The sequence below is a fragment of the Vombatus ursinus genome, unplaced genomic scaffold (genome assembly GCF_900497805.2).
Source record: "Vombatus ursinus unplaced genomic scaffold, bare-nosed wombat genome assembly UNPS02014802.1, whole genome shotgun sequence".
Lineage (NCBI taxonomy): Eukaryota > Metazoa > Chordata > Mammalia > Diprotodontia > Vombatidae > Vombatus > Vombatus ursinus.
In genome coordinates this window covers 18,712,610-18,732,112 of record NW_020954580.1, presented here as the reverse complement: position 1 = coordinate 18,732,112, position 19,503 = coordinate 18,712,610, and the positions used below count along the sequence as shown (strand labels likewise).

Genomic DNA, 19,503 nt, shown 5'->3' with positions numbered 1-19,503 from the left:
CAAAGTGGATACAAAGTAATTTGAAGAAGAGGGGGCGATAATTGCTTCTTGGGTAACTTTGGACAAGTCACAACACAACCTCGATGGACCTCAGTTACTTTTGCTGTAAAATGTAGGAGCTGGATCACACAACCACCGAAATCCTTTCCAGCGCGAATTTCCAAGTCAATGTCCGTTTCGGCTGATTTTCTGGTCGCTGACGTTTTTTGACCCTCGGAGGAGCCCGTAAGTCTCGCGATACTCGCCATGCAGCAAGAGGAAGTGTCGCGGTTGTCTCCAGGATTTCTTCGCGTGACACGCTAAGGTGAGTGCAAGACGAGCGGTTACGCTTGGGGTTCCCTTCCGCGAACGATGACCGGGTTCTCTTGGGCGATGTGAGGTTCTCGGTTCATTCTGGAGTGGAGAGAGCGGGGTGACCGGTCGGGGTTTCGCGTCGGGCTTTCTCCGGCCCCGGCGGGCAAAGCTGGAGCCTCCCCCCTGGGGAGAACTGCCTGGGGGCTGCCGGGCCCAGCCTGAACTCGCGCCCCGAGGGGGCCTGCGGAGCTGACATTCCCCCACCCCTCACCAAGGGGGGCGGGAGGCGGGGGACCCTGGTGCTTCCCTCCACCTAACGCGAGAAGCGGGGCTTTTTAATGCTCTGGGCCGCCCCGGGGGACCTTCGGCGGGCTCCTTACTCCCGCCCTCGCGGGTGCTTCCTCCGCACCTCCTGAGCCTTTCTCGTCTACTTTGCCTGTCGCCACTCTGACCCAAGGCTTTTCTCCGAACAGAGCTTAGGAATCATTGTTTCCCCTTTCAACCACAACATGAAACAGTTCCCCCCCTCCCCCAATTACTATCCTACTCATTATTCTTAGTATTTCTGGGGTACCAAATGGCATACAGTAACCTGTTCTCAGGCTTCATCCTTCTTGACCGTTTTGAAACATTTGATACTCTTAACCAGTCTTTCCTCCTAGATACTGTTTCCCCCTGTCAGCTTTCACAGCATCATTCTCTTTTAGTTTTCTTCTTAACAGTGTTCCTTTAATCTCTTGCTGGAACAGCATTCATGTTCAGTCTCTTAACTGAAGTTCTGTCAGGAGCCCTTTTTTCTCTCTACACTCTCTCTTGGTCACCCCATCAGCTCTCCTGTTTTTATGGTCTCTATGCAGATGATTTCCAGATCTTTGCATTTAACCCTAGTCCCTTTTATAAGCTCCAGTTTGGTATCACCAGTTTCTTGTTGGACATTCTGAACTATATGTCCCATAGGCATCTTAAAGTTAGTAGGCCCACAATAGAAACCGGGCCAAAATCCACCCTTCTTCTAAGCTTGCCTCTCTCTGTCAGCAGGATCCTTCCAGTCAACAGATTCACACCCTCTGAGTCATCCTCACTTGTCACCCACTCTCACCCTATGTATACAATCAGTTGTAGATTCTGTGTCCACAATTTCTATCCCTTCTCCATTTCCTTGTCTAACTACTAGTTTAAGTCCTGGTTCCTCCCACGTGAATAATTGACTTGCCTCCTACTTGTTCTTTTTGCCTCATATCCCCGTTCTCTAGTCCATGTTTTACATGCTTGCCAAAGTGATATTCCTAAAACATAGGTCTGGTCATGTACCAAGTACCAACAGACTCTTGTTTATCATTCTAAGGCCCTTGGTTCCAACCTACCTTCTGGACTTACTACATATTACTCACTTTTACCCAGTCAGTGGTACAAGCCAAACTAGTCCTCTTGCTCTTCATCACACTACACGTGACCTGCCATCTCTCATGTCCATGCCTTTGATAGGTATTCTCCCCATACCAGAAATGTATACCCTGTCATTTCTGACTCTTAAGACTCCCTTATTTTCTTCAAAGTTCAGTTAAAGAGCCACTTCCTACATGAAACCTTTCATGATCACCCAAGGTGATAGTCCTCCCCAAATTACCTTATATATGAGTGTATATGCGTGTGTGTATTTTAATAACATGTATATTTTGTCTTTTGCTATAGAATGTAAGTTCCTTGAGGGCAGGGACAATTTCATGTATCTAGCACATTTTCAGGTGCATGGTAGATGCTGAATAAATGCCTATTTATTCCAAAATACCAATTGAGCTGTCCATTTATTAACTCATTTTTGTTACATAACCTGTCCAGCCTTCTTTCTTTTCCAGTCATAACACATACCTTAAACTTTTCTTCTTAAACTTTTTTCACTTCCTACCCCTTTAGCACTTCTTAAACTGTTGGTTGCAACCCCATAAACTCACAGCTTAAGAAACACTGCCTATTTTGAGACATCGTTAATAATGATTAGGGCATACATATTCCCATTATCTACTTTCTGTTACTTTTTTGGGTGGATTATGATTTAATTATCTAATGTCCAGGATGTGCTGACCAGCCAACTGCTTGTCATAATCTGGGAAATAAGCATTTTTGGTAAACATTTTTTCTTCAGTGCAGATAATTAAACCAGTCTCTTTTGAGCTGCTATGGAATTCAGTGAAGAGGCTTTGTACTTGTTCTGTGACATGATGCAATTAATATCATGTCATCCGCAATTAAGAGTATTTGTAAAACCTTGCCATCATGAGAAAATCTTGCAAAGGTTCCTCTATAACAGGAATTCTTAATTTAGGGTTTGTGAATTTGTTATTTTGGAAGAAAAATGTTTTGATAACTATATTTCAATATAATTGGTTTTTTTTTTAATGCAGTTGCATACATTTTTCTGAGAAAGGGTCCGTAAACTTCACCAGACTGTCAGTGGGATTCATAATACAAAAAAGGTTAAGAAACCTTGTGCTATATAGTAGTCACTTAATAAATGCATTTTAAATTTTCTGTGGATCTTAAACATGGCATCTTTTGTGATATTGGTTAAAATATTTGGCAAACATGTATTTCTCAGTTTTATTCTTCATTTGATCTCAATACTCAGCTGGTAGTGCTACTACTACTACTACTGATCATGCTAACGCTTATACTAATGTTTTGTGACATTGGGTAAGCTGCTTCATTTCTGGATTACATTTTACTTAAATCTAAAATTAGAGGACTTGGATGAGATGATCATTGGTGTGGTGGTGGGACTAGGACTTTAGACCTGAAGTCAGGAAGATGTGAGTTCACAACACATCTCAGAGGTGATACCTATGTCACACTCTCGCTATATAACCCTGGGCAGTTACTTAACATCTTTGTGCTTCATTGTCCTCATCTATAAAATGATTGGATTGGAATCTATGGACTTAAAATCTCTAAAATCCCTTGAGGGTCTAATATTCTGTGGTTCTGTCATATACATAGTTTACTTGGAAGCATTTTATATTTCCTACTTGAAGGAAATCCAAAGATCACCAAAAAAGGTTTGAAAAGCAAGTCTGTGTATTTGAAAGTGTTGAAATTCTGTCATAGCTTATGTGAACAGGGTTGTAGATGGCTAAACCAGAATTTGAAATCCTTATTTCTTGATTTTATTTGGTAAAACTTGAGACCTACTATGAACTGTACTAGATTTTGTGAAGGATTCAGAAAAGTTTGATAGGTGAACATTGCCCTCAAAGACCTTACAATCTAGTTGGGGTGGATCAACCTGGCAATGAAGGCAATGTGTTGGTTGTTGCTGCTGAAATATTTAGTAATTAACCAGATTAACAACTCAAATGCATTGTCACATTTAGTGTTTGCTTTAATTATGGAGTTATTCTACCTCTCCTAGGTTACTCTTCAAAGGTTTTAACCGTATTCTTTTTTTTTGGTCCCATCATTTTTCCTTCTTAGATAGTCCCTTGTGGATAGGGACTGTATCTTATTTATGTTTTTATCTATTTCCATACTTGCAAGTGCATTAAATGCTATAGACACTCATTGTATTCTGAATGAAGGAAGTAATTTCAAGCATGTGATGTACCAGAGGAATGAATTTGGAGACAGAAGACCTGAGTTCAAATACTGTTTTTGCTACTTATTATATGAACTTGAGCAAATGATTTAACCTTTTGAGCTGCAGCTTCTTCATCTGTGGAATGAAGGGGTTGGACAAGATGATCCAAAGGTCTCTATTAGCTCTAAATCTTATGATCCTAGTCTTTGATGAATTTCTTTCAATAATTATAAGGTTGCCATGTAGATCCTGCTATGCTTGAACTAGCTAGTTGTCTTTGTACTTTGTTTTCATTAAAGAAAACAGTTCAATTTACTGTTAAAAATGTTTATTTCTCAGGAATTCTCACTGAACACAGATTCTGTTAAAAGTCCAGTTTTTCCTTAGTTGGTTTGGGGGGTGGTATTTTAAGCATTTTTATATTCAAGAGAATATTAAAAGATTGATTTTGATATCTTGACTACCGTAGTACTTTGTTACTTTTCAGCAAGCATATAAATTAATAATACAAGCATCATACATTGAAGTCCTGTTCTCATTCCTTATGTTGGCATGGAAATGACCTTATGTTCATGAAGACTGTGCTGCCAACAAAGCTTTAGGCTGTCTTACCAAGCTAGAAATATGTCAAATAAAAACCTAGTGGTGAAGGGATGCTTCTTATAATAAAGTTGAGAAAAGCTCATTACCAGAAGGCTGGCTACTTGTGAACACTTTTTTTTTTTTAACCACAGCAACCCCTGAGGATGGCCTACTACAGGAGAAGTTGCTGTCCCTATAGGTAAAGTATCTAAACTGATGGAATAGCAGGTTTCTTGAAATAATACTGAAATATTTTAAAAGAGAAGAATGCTTATATTCAAGAAATGTACAAGTGCCTAGATAAAGGATTGAATTGTCTGGATTCTTTTAATGAAAGTCTTTAATGATTGAAGAGGATATTCTAGGTTTCTCTCAGCCTGATTTAACAATGTATTTTTTGTCTGTGTATTTCTTTGACAACTTTGCTAATCTATCTTGTTTTATTTTTAGAGGGAAAATAATAGACCTCTTCTGGTTTGGCTGGTAGAAGTTATGACTGTTGGTGATTTTTGAGAAATCTTACAGCAATAGCAAAATGAATAAAAAAACAAGTTCCTTTTTATGGAACCTCAGACAATTGAATCTAAACATTTGTCCATTTGGTTCCTCAAGCAGTAGAAGAACAATGAAGCTAGATGCTTTGGAGCTTCATGAACCAAAAATGACCTACCAAAATAGCACATTAAAAAATTTTCTTTTCCTTGACTCTCTCCAAAAACTTCAGTCATCTGTTAGATTTTTCTGTCAAGATATGTTAGTTTTTCATTTGGAAGGCAATGAAATCCAAAAAAGAAGACTGAACACATTAACATCAACTTCAGGTGTCAAACTCCTATGCCCTAGACAACTGTCTTTTGATTCACAGTGCTTTCTCGTATCAGACACAATACCTCAACTTGCTGTTGATGGGCTGAAGAAGATGATGGTCCCTACTGAACATGATCTCTCCCAAAAGGAAAAGCAGTTAGACTTTGTCACACACAGGAACCTCATTCAGCATTGTAATTCCATGAGTGATGTATTGGATGTGTTTTCAAAGTTTCCTAGGTTTTCCAGCTGTAACTATTTCATAACTATGTGGAAAATTGCTAAAAATATGTCCGAAGACCAGAAGCGCTTTGAAAGGCAGTTGCTTTATGAACATCCTGCTTTTAATCAGCTCAGTGACCAAGTAATGAAAGAAGCCAAGACTGTAAAGCTTCAACAATTGGCATTCACGCTGTATGCTTTGATCAAGATCGGAATCCCTCAGAACACCTATCTAGTTCAGGTCTTGCTGAGGATAGTACAGGTAAGACAAACAGAAGAAATGAAATCCTTATATGTGTAGCCTAGCAAACACATCTTTTTTTCCCCCATCAGTACTTTTGGGAAAGGCTCTCTGGACAATGGAATATTACTGTCTTTTACACTTACACAGATAATGTATGATGCAATGATGGCCTCTGATCCAGTGGTATAGAACTTTTTTTTTTTAAATGAAATCTTATCTTGACTATTAAACATGCCTATCTCTACTGCTGAAACCCCATAACAGGTTGATTTTTCTTATCCAGTTTTAAGTAGCAATACAGAAAGCATTTGTGTTTGCTTTCTAGCTACAAATAATAAATTCTGACTGGTTTTAAAGCTATTGTAGTCTACTTTGGCCACTAAGGTCCCATTGCATTTTGAGATTGTCTTCTTTATATGGGAAAGTAGGGATTGCCAGTGAGATCCATGTATTTTTCAGTTTGAAAAAAGAAATACATATACATACAGACACATATTCCAATGAGTTATTGTTAGGTTTTTTGTTTTGTTTTTTAGTTGTTTTTTTTTTCCCCATGTTCCTCCTGCTGCTTGTTTTGGGGTGGGGGATTTTATGTTCAATATTTTTCCTTTGTGGAGTAGAGAGGAGCTCCTAAGGTTCTTCCTCCACGCCTTGGCAGATCCCCCACCCCAACCATGTATTTTCTCATCTCAGGTTCTCTTGTTCTCACTCTCTTCCTGAAGAGTTAAGTCTTTTAAAAAAAAACTCCTCTTTCATCTTATACCTTACCAGGACCCCCAGATAGACTCCAACAAGATTGGTCCATTAGGCCCTTTGGAAAAATATAATTATTGCTCTGTCTTAATCTTCCCTGAGGTACTTGTAGTGCAATTTGCAACCTCCACTCCCACCACAGTATTCTGTTGATGTTTGTATATGTCTTCTCCCTCTTGTGAGCCTTAGCCCTTTCCATCTTCCTTCTGCATATGTATCTTTTCTGCCTGATTGATATGTGCGTGTGATTTACTGTTAGAAGCTATTAAGTTACTAATGTCAAGCAGTTATCTAATTGAGCTAATTATCATTTTGATGAACAGTGAATATAAGTTGTTAGGTACATTCTACAAAGGCATACTAAAGCTAAAAGATTTTTAAATTGTGTGTGAACATAGAAATATGTCCATTAATCTAACACTCTCACTATTAGATCATCAGGCTTCCATCAACTCCAGCTTAAAATTTATCTTTGCAAACTGGAATTAATGGAAGCCTAATACTTTAGCAGTAATGTGTGTGTGTGTGTGTCTGTGTCTGTGTCTGTCTCTGTCTCTGTGTATCGTATATCTGTGTTCTGATCTCTTTTAGTTACTAATCTTTATGATGTGATCTGAATTATTAAGGAATGGTTAAAAGATGTTAAGTCTAATCTATATAAGAAGGAAAAGAAGTATGAAATAAATTCACAAAATAAAAATGAATATTTTTAAAAAGTTTTGTCAGTTAAAACGGGTAAGCTTCACTTACCTAGAAAATTCTTTTTTGAGATTTATGAGAAATATGTCATTCTCTGAAGATGATAGATGCATTTTTGTGTAAACTTTTATGTGAAAATACTGATTCAGTGCATAAGTTGGGGTTAGATGAACTAAAATAGAATGTTTAGCCAAAATCTTTTATGTAAATATATTTCAATAGGAACGTATCAATGAATGTGATGAGACGTGTCTTTCAGTTTTATCACGTACCTTAGAAGTCATGGAGGAAAGCAAAAATGTGGATGCCCTTCGTGCAGGATTGAGGTAAGGAGATATCTCTGGAGTTTTCTCTTCAAGGAATTTTCTTTATTTTTTGCAATTTAATTAATTTAGTTCAACGCATACTTATTAAATAGACACTGTGTACCAGGCACTGTGCCATTAGGAAGCCTATTGTATCTGTAGTGCATTAATTCATAAATACAATTTTCAACCCAGTTTAACATCTTGACCCTGGATTGAAAAAGAAATCCTTACATAATCATTATTTACATTAGGATCACTGTTGAAAGGAAGTGGTAATGTTAAGACTCAAATTCTAAATATTCTACTAATATGTATATGTGTATATATAAAGTATGATATCCTTTTATTGAGGATAAACTTTACTGAGCCACTGTTAGGCTAATCACAGTAATGTTCCATTTCTTTATTCTTCTAAAGTCTTTATCTGGGTGAATCCCATTGATGCTGGTGTAGTAGAACGTGGTCAATGTATGAGTCAGGAGACATTGGTTCTTATTCCATGTCTGTCACTTGCGGTGGTGCAAGCATTATTTAACTTACCTCTGAGTGCCTCTTATCTGTAAAATGAGGGATGAGAGGAGACATTATAATTTCTAAGGATGATTACCAGATCTAAAATTTTGTAATTCTAAGATTTATTTTCTTTCGTAATAGGCTGTTAGTTGATAAGGAAATTTGGACACTAGAACACATCTTTACTCTACAAACAGTGATGAAATGTATTGGAAAAGATGCCCCATATCCTCTTAAAAAGAAAATAGAGGTAAAGGAAGACAAAGAAGCTAAATTTTACTTGTTTCTATTGGGTGTTTGGAAAGAAAGGTGCTTGTGACTAACTTACTCAATTCCTTTCTGAACAGTAAGTAACTAACTGGGTAAATGATTAAATCAGATATTATTTTTCCCACAAGGAATGTTGATAAATGGAGTAAGGACTAATAAGACCCTTTCTCTGCTCTTCTAAAGAAATGACTTTCTTGCAATGCTTGCTTTACTCCCTGTCCAGACTGCTAAGATCACACTTTGCTAGAGTTCTGGGTGGCTAGTTAAAGACTCCAAACATATGTGAACACGTGTGTAGCAGAAGTTGGGGGCTGTTTCTGCTCAGTGGTCCTTCAGAGGGTGGTGTTATTCCTTTTATATCAATTTACAGTAAATGAATAGAAAAGACTTCACTAGAGTAATGAAATCTTGTGGGATTAACCCTTTGCTCCAGTACTTGCTGGTGTCATCATTGACACAACAGTCAGTTTGTATTGCTTTTGGATTGCTGTAATCTTATTCAGACTCCTTTTTCACCATTTCTTGGGCTAAGAGAGTTAAAGTTTTTGTTATTACTTTTATTTGATGTAAATATAGGAATTCAACTTTACTTTCTTTCAGATAAAAGCCTTGAAAGAATTAAAAAAATTTTCTCCTGTCAATAGCCAGCACATGTTTGGTGCCCTGGCTGCCCTGAACCACCGTTCTCTCATACTCCTGAATGAATGTAGTAAAAACGTTGCTGGTAAGTGATGTTTTCCCATTCACTGTACCAGTATCCCTTAAATGATGTCTGGTCCAAGTTCAGGGCCTTTTGTTTTAACTCCTAACTGAGGAATGTTTGGATGTGTCCTTTGTAGTTGTAAATAGTTTCAGTGTTGATGGCAGATTTCGCTGGTTTGGAGGGCTTTTTATTTCAAGTGTGTGGATTTCACTGACACTTGAATTCTATAATCATGAATCGTTTTCTCTCTTTCTGACAGCTAATATCCATGGATGTCCTTTTTGGATGTTAATGAGCATACTACAGTCCTGCAAGGAGCTCCAGTACCAAAACTTAGATCTCTTTACAGCAATTGCTGACTATGTAACTACAACTTTTGACATGTGGAAAATTAAACAAGTGAGTGTTTATAACTGACTTTACAAGATAAATCTGGTAACAGTGACTCATTCTTTGTATTGTGCTTCTTGAATTTTTAAAGTTACGATACCACAAAGCTTAAAATGCTGCACAGAATGACTTCGAGTAGTTCTTGATGTGCCATCTGTCTTTTACAATGTTTGAGTCTAAAAAAATTCAAAATAACATCATACAGAGGTGTTTATGATTCTGTTTATTTTTTTTTAAGTGGTCTTTGATAGCTTGCATAGATATTTAATGCGATAGGTGTGATTCTACTTATTTTGGTCAAATTTAGCTTAATTAAGATAACTATAATAAGTTCATTTTGCAAAATGTAATTTGAATATTACTTGGTAATCAGATAACTGAGGAGAAATATAGTTTCTGTTACTCAAAACTTGATTCAACCTCCAAAGTTCTGGAGTTTTTTAAAATCTTACTTTAAGGACATTAATTAATGTAGTAAGAATTTCACTTTAAAATACAGCAGTAGGTAAATGTTATAGTTTTTTCTAAAAACTTTTCTGTTTTTTTTTTCTTCCAATGGCCTATGTGGGAAGAAAGCAAGTGATGAAACATATTCTACATTGAGATTGAATCTTTAAAAAATTAATATAATAAAGAAGAGGGGTAAAGAAAGAAATGTGAATACATTGGGAAATGTGTTTTCATCATAGGAATTTAACTCTGCTCTCACTTTTAGAGATTTATGCCATTCCCAGAGCATATACCCCTTAAATTCTTGGAGAAAAGGAATCTCAGAAAAAGGAAATTGGGTGAGACATTCCCTCATGTGTAAGGGTTCAGACAGAAGCTAGGGTTGACTTTGTTTATTGTTGAAACATTTTCCACAACTGTATTTTTTACATATATTTTATATATTTATATATACTGGAAAGCAAGAGAGAGAGAGAGATCTTTATTCTAAGGTGATTTATATTTTCACTGATACAGTAACTACTTTATACCTTTATTTTCCATCAGTAAAAAGTTGTCTACTTCCCTTAAGTCTGTAGGGGGGTTATGTTTCAAGAATGAGTGGACCTAAGATGTTTTGAGTTGAGAAGATTTGAGAGAACCAGGATCCTTACTCATCCCACAAAAACAAAAACCATACTAAAGAGAAACACCAAAAAGAATAGAAGCAGCCAAAAAAAAAAAAACCAAACTGCTCACTGTGGAATAGTTTTGGAAACAGAATTCCCATTGTTAGGAGCTTTAAAAATCATTCCTAATATGGAAAGAAGGTTACTAAAATAGTAATACTCTTTGACTCAGAAAATGAAGGAAGAGGGGGGAGGAAATAAGCATTTATTAAGTGTCTGCTGTGTGCCGTGCACTCAAATATTATCTCATTTGAGAGTCACTACAGTGCTGTGAGGTAGGTGCTGGTATTATCCCCATTTCACTGTTGAGGAAACTGAAGTATGCAGAGGTTAGATGTCTGGGCCAGGTTCATGTAGCTAGTAAGTGTCCGAGGCTGGATACACCAAAATATCTATCGTAATACTTCTCATACTGGCAAAATGAAACAAAGTAGATATCCATAGCTTAGAGAAATGCTAAACAAGTTGTGGTACATACATGTAACAAAATTTTACTTAGCTATAAGAAATGATGAATGTGATAAATGCAGAGAAGCATGGGAAGAATAGATTAATAGTAAAGTAATTAGAAGCAGGAAAATAATGGACACAGTGAATACAATAATATAAATGGATAGAACAACAATTTTGAAAAATGAAAGTGAATGCCATGAAATTATACTAGATTTAACCCAAAAGAAGAGGTATGAAAGGCACCTCCCCTTGTTCTTTGCAGTGGTAGGGGATTATGGGTGCAGAACACTGAATATGTCAGACTTTTTCCCTGTGTTGTTTATTTTGCAGAACTATTTCTTTCCCCTCTTTTCTTTGTTATAAAGGATGACCCTTGGTAGACATGGCATTCAGAAGTGTAGATCAGTGATGTCAAACTGGATCCTGTGGGAAATATATTGACTTAGCAAACCTCAAATTAACGTAATTCGTGTTGTACTTTTATTTATTTTGTTAAATATTTCCCAGTTACTTTTTGGACACTAGAACCCCATACCCAACAAAATTTGTTTTAATAGAATAATAGAAATAGAAGAAAAGATCAGGCTGAGGATTTTATATTTTTATCCTAGAGGCAATAGGGAGCCATTGAAGATTTTTTAATAAAGTAAGTGATATGATGAAATCTGGGTTTTAGGAATATGAGTGTAGCAGCTTTGTGGAGAGAACATAAGAAAGGAGTGAACCTGAAATCTGGGTGATTGATTTTGAGGTTGGTATGTAGTAATCTAATGGAAGCAATGATGGCCTTTTTTAGGTCAGTGACTATGTAAATACAAAAAAAAAAGGATTTACAAGAGAAACAGTGCAGAGAAAGAGTCAGCATGAGTTTGCAGCTGATTAAATATGAGGGAGAGGAAATAAAAATCAAGCGAGAATCAAAAGAAGGTGAACCAACTAAAAGTTTCAAATAAGCAAAGGACAGTGCTGAGTGATTAACAATCTTATAGACTATTGAATCAACCAAAATACTAGAATCAGTAAAGATGAAAAAAGGAAGCCAGAGAAAATGAAACCTTTAAGATACCCTGAGAGAATAAATGACCAAAGAAATTTAGCCAAAATTGGAAATACTAAGAAAGTCAGAAAACTCATTAAAAGAAGAGACAAGTCAGCAAGTATTTATTTATTTATTTTAATTATGGAAAAATCTTTTTATTCCTATATTTTAAAAATATATTTCATTTTTCCCCTCAATTACATATTACAACAATTTTTTAAACTTTTTTAAAAAACATTTTGAGTTCCAAATTCTATCCCTCCCTGGGATGGTAAGTAATCAGGTACAGGTTATACATGTGCAATCATGTAAAACATTTCCATATTAGTCATTTTGTACAAAAAGACTCAAATAAAAGAAGAAAAAGAATGAAAGAAAGCAAGTGAAAAAAATAGCATGCTTCAGTCTCTTTTCAAACACTATCACTTCTTTCTCTGGAGGCACATAGTATGCTTCGTCATCAGTCATTTGGGATTGTCTTGGATCATTGTATTACTGAGTGAAGTGAGTAGAATCGGGAAAATGTTATACATAGTAACAACATTACTATTCGATGAAGAACTTCACTCAGCATCAGTTCATGTAAGTCTTTCCAGGTTTTTCTGAAATCATCCTGCTTATCATTTCTTATAGCACAATAACACCATTACAGTCATGTACCATAGCTTGTTTAGCCATTCCTCAGTTGATGGGTATCCCTTTCCTATTCTCAGCCACTGCAAAAAGAGCTGCTAAAAATATTTTTGTACAATTAGATCCCCCCCACCCCCTTTTTTTTTTTGATATCTTTAGCATATAGACCTAGTAGTGGTATTTCTGGACCAAAGGGTATACCCAGTTTTATAGCCCTTTGGGCATAGTTCCAAATTGCTCGCCAGAATGGTTGGATCAGTTCACAACTCCACCAACAGTGCATTAGTATCTTAGTTTTCCCATATCCCCTCCAACATTTGTCATTTTCCTTTTCTGTCATATTAGTCAGTCTGATAGGTATGAGGTGGTACCTCAGAGTTGTTTTAATTTGCATTTCTCTAATCAATAGTGATTTAGAGCATTTTTTCATATGACTGTAGATAGCTTTGATTTCTTCCTCTGAAAACTGCCTGTTCATATTCTTTGACCATGTATCAGTTGGGGAATGACTTGTATTCTTACAAATTTGACTCATTTCTATATATATTTGAGAAATGAGGCCTTTATCAGATACTTGCTATAAATTTTTTTTTCTAGATTTTCTGCTCTCCTTCTAATTTTGGTTGCATTGGTTTTGTTTGTGCAGAAACTTTTTATATAATCAAAATGCTCGATTTTACATTTTGTAATACTCTGTGTCTTGTTTTGTCTTAAATTCTTCCCTTATCCATAGATCTGACAGCTAACCTATTCCACACACTCCTAATTTGCTTGTGGTATCACTCTTTATGTCTAAAACATGTACCCATTTTGACCTTATCTTGGTATATGGTGTGAGATGTTGGTCTATACCTAGTTTCTGCCATACTGTTTTCCAGTTTTTCCCCCAGTTTTTCTCAAACTATGAGTTTTTGTCCCCAAAGCTCAGATCTTTGAGTTTATCAAACACTAAATTACTATGGTCATTTACTGGATTGTATTGTGTACCTAGTCTATTCCACTGATCCACCACTCTATTTCTTAGCCAGTACTAGATTGTTTTGATAATTACCACTTTATAATACAGTGTGAGATTTGGTAAGGCAAGGTGACCTTCCTTCACATTTTTTGTTCACCCATTCCCTTGATATTCTTGACTTTTTTGTTTTTCCAGATGAATTTTGTTGTGATTTTTTTTCTAGCTCTATAAAATAATTTTTTGGTAGTTTGATTGGTATGGCACTGTCAGTTTTATTATATTGGCTTGCCTTACCTATGAGCAATTAATATTTTTCCAGTTTAGATCTGACTTTATTTGTGTGAAAAGTGTTTTCTAATTGTATTCATATAATTCCTGGGTTTGTCTTGGAAGGTAGATTCCCAAGTATTTTGTATTGTCTACAGTTATTTTAAATGGAATTTCTCTTTCTATCTCTTGCTGCAGGACTTTGTTGGCAGTATGTTGAAAATGCTGATGATGAATGTGGATTTATTTTTGTATCCTGCATTTGCTGAAATTGTTAATTATTTCAACTAGTTTTTTGGTTGATTCTCTAGGATTCTCAAAGTATACCATCATATTATTTGCAAACTTAAGTCATTAAAAGAAAATGTGTAAGGAAATAAATCACATCTATAATATTTGTATACACCCTCCAGTGGACCTGAGGTCACAGATTGTGCACAGGCAGTTTTATGAAGGAAGAAATATAAACAGTAACCAATGGAAAAGAAGCTCAAACTCCTTTATAATCAGAGAAGAGCAAATCAAAATTACCTTCTTATATTACCTTCTACCCACTAGAATACCATTTTGTAGAACCATATGGCAATTTACAAGTCAGAAAATTATGTTAATTATTCTATTGCTAAGACCACCCCAGAAACATTTTCATAAAAAGGAAATGAGAACCTAATTATAAAAAAATTTCTAGGTGTTCTATTTGTAATAGCAATTAAAAGCAAAGAAATAGATTTGACAGCTAACCTATTCCACACACTCCTAATTTGCTAGTGGTATCACTCTTTATGTCTAAAACATGTACCCATTTTGACCTTATCTTGGTATATGGTATGAGATATTGGTCTATACCTAGTTTCTGCCATACTGTTTTCCAGTTTTTCTCCAAAAAATTGGAGAATAGCTGAATAAATTGTGGAATTATAATGGGATGTTATGGTCCTGAAAAAATTATTATAAAATATAAAAGGAAATAGGAAAAAAAAAAACTGATAATATGGAGGGAAATCAGAAAAGGCAGAACTATAAGGCACTATAAGTATTTAAAAAGAATGGGAAAAAAAGGAAAGAAGACAAAGCCAAAGGTAATAAAGTATTGCTTAGGCCTAGAAGGGGACACATAACAAAAGCATTTTTTTTTCTTTTTTATGATTTGTTAATTTAGAAACCATGAAACTGTAACTTTCAGAGCAGTCCTGCTTGTTTGTGATTCCTTCTGACTGTCCTGTTTTCTTCCAGACATTTCTAAAGATGCTTTATATACCTTTGTTTTTTCATTTTAATAACACATCCTCCTCTTCTTTTCTTCAATTGAAAGAAAGAGTAATGAAACCCTTAGATAATCAGGAACCCCATTTGTTGTGTCCAAAAATGTATATTTCATTTTAGCCTCTTAATCGTCCTTATCATCACTTATCTTTTGAGATTGTGGATAGTCATTGCATTGATCAGAGTTCTCAGGTCTTTCCAAGTTTGCCTTTATAATGTTCACATATCACAGTGGATCGGGTTCTGGCTTTGGAGTCAGGAGGACCTGAATTCAAATCCAGCTTCAGACATTTGATACTTACCACCCGTGTGACCCTGGGCAAGTCACTTAATCCCAATTGCCTCACTAAAAAAGCAAAAAACAAAACAAAACCCTGTTGACTAAATCCTTTGAGATTTTTATCAGTGTTTCTCATATCTCTCCTTAGGTTCTTGCTCTTCTCTTTGTGTTTGAGTCCTTGAGATTTAGACATATTGGTTTGATGAACTTGTTTCTTAAGAGAGTGTTGGACGAATCTCAGTCTCTGAATCAGAAAGAAATTTTACGTATTCTTCATATATATTCCTCTCTTAACCACTTCCATGAATGTGAGAATCAACAGTAAGTACTGTTTTTTTTTTTAATTTAATGAATTTAATTTAGGTATTTCTACAATATTCTTTATTTTGACTTGTGGTATCCAATAATATACTTTTGAATTTGAAGGTAGGTTTTTACTTTTTCGAATCTTCAGGATTATGAGAAGTGCCATGACATTGTGAATGGGTTGCTACACTTGAAGTCAGGACGAGTAGGGTTCTAATTCTGTGTCAGGTGGTTGTTAGTTGCGTGACTGTGGACGTTTTAACCTTTTTGAACTTTATCTTCCTCATCTGTAAAAAACCAGTATTACATACCTCATTGGGTTCTTTTGAGGCTCAGATGAAATAATTTAGGTAAAGTGGATTACAAATTGTAAAGTGCAATCTAAATGCCATTTAGTTCTTATTCATGTAATACCAGCCGATTCATTATGCTTTTCAGTTCAAAGGGTGAGTATTAACTGTAATTGCTGATCTTGGACCCACACTGTAGTTGAATTCTGCAAACATGAGCCCTCTTTGCCTCTACACCTTGATTTCCCTCTACATTCCTATTCATAGTTTTGCTTCTCTGCCTTTTGCATTCTGTTCTTGTGCCCCGAGTCCATGAGGCTTAGCAGCATATCTGCTGCATGCTGGCTTTGTTTTACCTGCCTACCTAACTTCAGGTCCGATTGAAACTTGGCAGCCGGGTCTGTGGGCTTTCCTAATATCTAGAGAGCAGAAGGTGAAATGGGAGCTGTGCGGTCATTGAGCTGGTTCGGCTCATGACAGAAGGGAATTAAGGTAGTAGTCAAATCTGTTCCTAATGGTTTGGATACAGACCAATCTAGTAAGTTGGGCATCTAGGATGAATAGCAGTAGTGAGTGAGGATGTGAAAGAATCATCCTGATGGGAATTCTGGACTGGAGTAACAATTTGAGCATCTGTCCCCTTTTCTTCACTCACTCAGCTGCCAGGCCCTTATCACCTCTTACTTGGACTATTATAATAGCCTCTTAATTGGTCTCATTTCTGTTTTGTCCCTTCTTTGAGTCATCCTCTACACTGCTGTCAAAATAAACTTCTTCAAATTCGGGTCTGACCATGAGGGAAGGCAGGATGGTATAGTAGTAATGGCCTAGGATTTGGAATCAGAATACCTGTGTTTGAATCTCACCTGTGTTACTGTATGACCTTGGGCAAATCACTTACCCTTTCTGGGTCTCATTCTCCTCATCTGTAAAATGAGAGGGGTTGAACTAAACAATTTCCAAGGTCCTTCCCATCTCTAAATGTATTACCTTAAATCATGTAATTGCTTAAGAAGCTTCAGTGGTTCCTTATTGCCCCTAGTACTAAAATCTAAACTCTTTTCAGCCTTACTTTCAGCCCTACTCTTCCATACTTTTTTTACATACTCTACATTTTAGCCAAACTGGCCTAGGTTCTGTTCTTTAAAGTCAGTATTCTGTCTCTGCCTTGCACAGACTGTACTGCTTTCTTGGTATACATTCTCTCCTTGCCTTCATTTCTTAGAATCCTTAGCTTCCTTCAGGGCTCAGCCCTGGCACTCCTTACTATGGAAAACCTTTTCTAATCTCTCTATTGTTGATGCTCACTGCTTCCTTACCTTATATGTCCCTGTGTAAATGCTAGGTAGAACAAGCTTGAGGGCAGGGGCTGCTTTCCATTTTATCTTTGTTTCCTTTTTGCCCAGTACTTCAAGGCCTCACAGAAAGTAAATACTTAATAAATGCTTGTTAAATTGAATTGAATCAAACGACACCAAGGTGGTATAACACAGGTTATTTTCAAGGACTGTGAACATCATAATTTGGATGGAATAAATGGCACAAATAGGGAAGGAGAAGAGGTAATACTCAATAATTTTTGAACACACACACACACTCACACACAAAGTTTTTACTTCTTTTGTTTTAATCCATAAAAGATTCAGATGTCCACCTTGCCATTTCTGAAAATCAAAAAAAAAAAATAGTCTTACATAAATAAAAGTTTCACTTGCCCACAGATTTTTAATAGACCTCAATTTTCATCTTTGCCTTTCACTCTCACTTCCTATTCAACCACCTTCTCTAGCTCTTAACCACCTCTATGCTCACTTAAATACCTATAGGGAGGAGCATAACTCCCATCTCTGGGTGACTGGAGCATGCCTGTAATTCCCTGTCCAACATTAGGAACCAGCCATTGTAAGTAGATCCAGTGGATATGAAGGATAATAACTGGGAAATGGTGGGTATGTTGTGTTTTAAAACACCACAGGTGTTCTTGGCCACATCAGTATACCCACCCCAGAGAGAGAGAGGGAGATATACCTACTTGCATTCATGATTTCTATTTTGCCTTTGCTTTGAACTTAAAAATGGTGACTGTGCAGTACCTTTGACTTTGTTTTGGTGATTTTACTTCTTATTTCTGATTATAGTTTTTCCTTTCTTTAAAGGTTCTTAGAGGTCATCACAAGTGCTTTGAATACTTATCTTCCAAAAATTTCATCTTTAAACCTATTGAAGGCAGTGTACTGCTTTTGTGTGTTGAAACATTTCCCCCAGGAGCCTTTTAATCAACTTTTCCAAGAGAATATTATCAATGAGTTGCTGATGTCAGGTATGAAATTACTATTTGTTACTGTAAGATGTACACATAATAGTAATCTACTTACACCTCTAAAGGGATCATAACTCTCTCAGTATCCTCAATTTTCATTACAGAATGGTTAAGCTAGTTTAATTCAGAGATGCTAATAAAATTCGTGAGTTGGTCTTGAAGTATTGACCAGTAAGTTCACTACTAACTTGCTGAAAAGCCTTTAATGATAAATTTGGTAATTATGTTAAGATTTCACCAGCAGAGTATTATGAGCACAATCATCATTTATTCTTTTATTTATACTTAAAACTACAAAAAACTAAACATTAATTTATGTGTATTTTGTACAAGAAGTTTCTATATCAAAGTGTTGACTTTAAGCTTTTAATTGTGTAATGCATATTGTAAGAGTTAAAAAATTAGAGAGATTCATTTATTAATGACTTCTCATGGCGTATTATTAAAATACATCCAGTTAGAAAAATAAAACAAACACATATCTTTAATCTTAAATAAAACAGCAGTTATGAATTTGGTATTGACTAATTGACAGTGGTTAAATCACATGGTTTTTAAGCCTTCTATTGGTATACAAAGTAAGGGCAAAAAAAACTTTAAAAAATTCTTGTTTCCCATTTATACATCAAAAATTTGGATACCTCTCAGAAACTTCATTTAATCATTTACAAAACTGTGAGTTTTGCTGACTAGATTTCCACTTTGGGAATTTAGAATTTTGCTAATGTGATGTAAGACTGGAGAGGTAGGAGGGAGCCATAAGTATGAAGGGCTTTAAAAGTGAAGCCGAGGGATATCATGCCAAAAGGACTGCCTGAACAGGAGACAGATGACACAGTTCCCACATATCTACCCCCAGCAAAATCACGAAGTTTCTGCTAGACCAAGTAATGATCAAGAAATCCCATGAGAACCAGTAAGTGACATCTTCTACCCCAGAACTGTATGAAAAGTCAACCATAAGCCAATCCAATCCAATCCAACAAACATTTAGTAAGTGCATAGTTGTGCCTGGCATTGTGCTAAGCCCTGAGAATATAGTTAAAAAAAAAGAAACCAAACGGTTCCTGCCTTCAAGAAGCTCATGATCTGAAAGGGGAGACAACACACGACAGGAAGCAGGAAAAGGTGGTGGGGGTTGGGTAGGAACAGTGCACCACCAGGTACCAGGTGTGCGGGCATCTTGTTCTGTGTGAAACCAGACAAGACAGTGCATGCAG

The 19,503-nt window shown here is 36.2% G+C and overlaps 1 protein-coding gene across 1 annotated transcript in view; it reads left to right on the top strand.

The window, feature by feature from the left end:
• The first annotated feature begins 219 nt into the window (after positions 1–219).
• The window catches only part of FASTKD2 (FAST kinase domains 2), a 33,508-nt gene continuing 14,224 nt past the window's right edge, over positions 220–19,503 (top strand). The window contains exons 1-9 of the mRNA XM_027873793.1: positions 220–304; positions 4,600–4,646; positions 4,898–5,738; positions 7,395–7,498; positions 8,135–8,243; positions 8,864–8,987; positions 9,226–9,365; positions 15,516–15,688; positions 18,120–18,283. Coding sequence (XP_027729594.1) covers positions 4,983–5,738; positions 7,395–7,498; positions 8,135–8,243; positions 8,864–8,987; positions 9,226–9,365; positions 15,516–15,688; positions 18,120–18,283 — 1,570 coding nt within the window. The 5' untranslated portion in view covers positions 220–304; positions 4,600–4,646; positions 4,898–4,982. The remainder of the gene's footprint in view (positions 305–4,599; positions 4,647–4,897; positions 5,739–7,394; positions 7,499–8,134; positions 8,244–8,863; positions 8,988–9,225; positions 9,366–15,515; positions 15,689–18,119; positions 18,284–19,503) is intronic.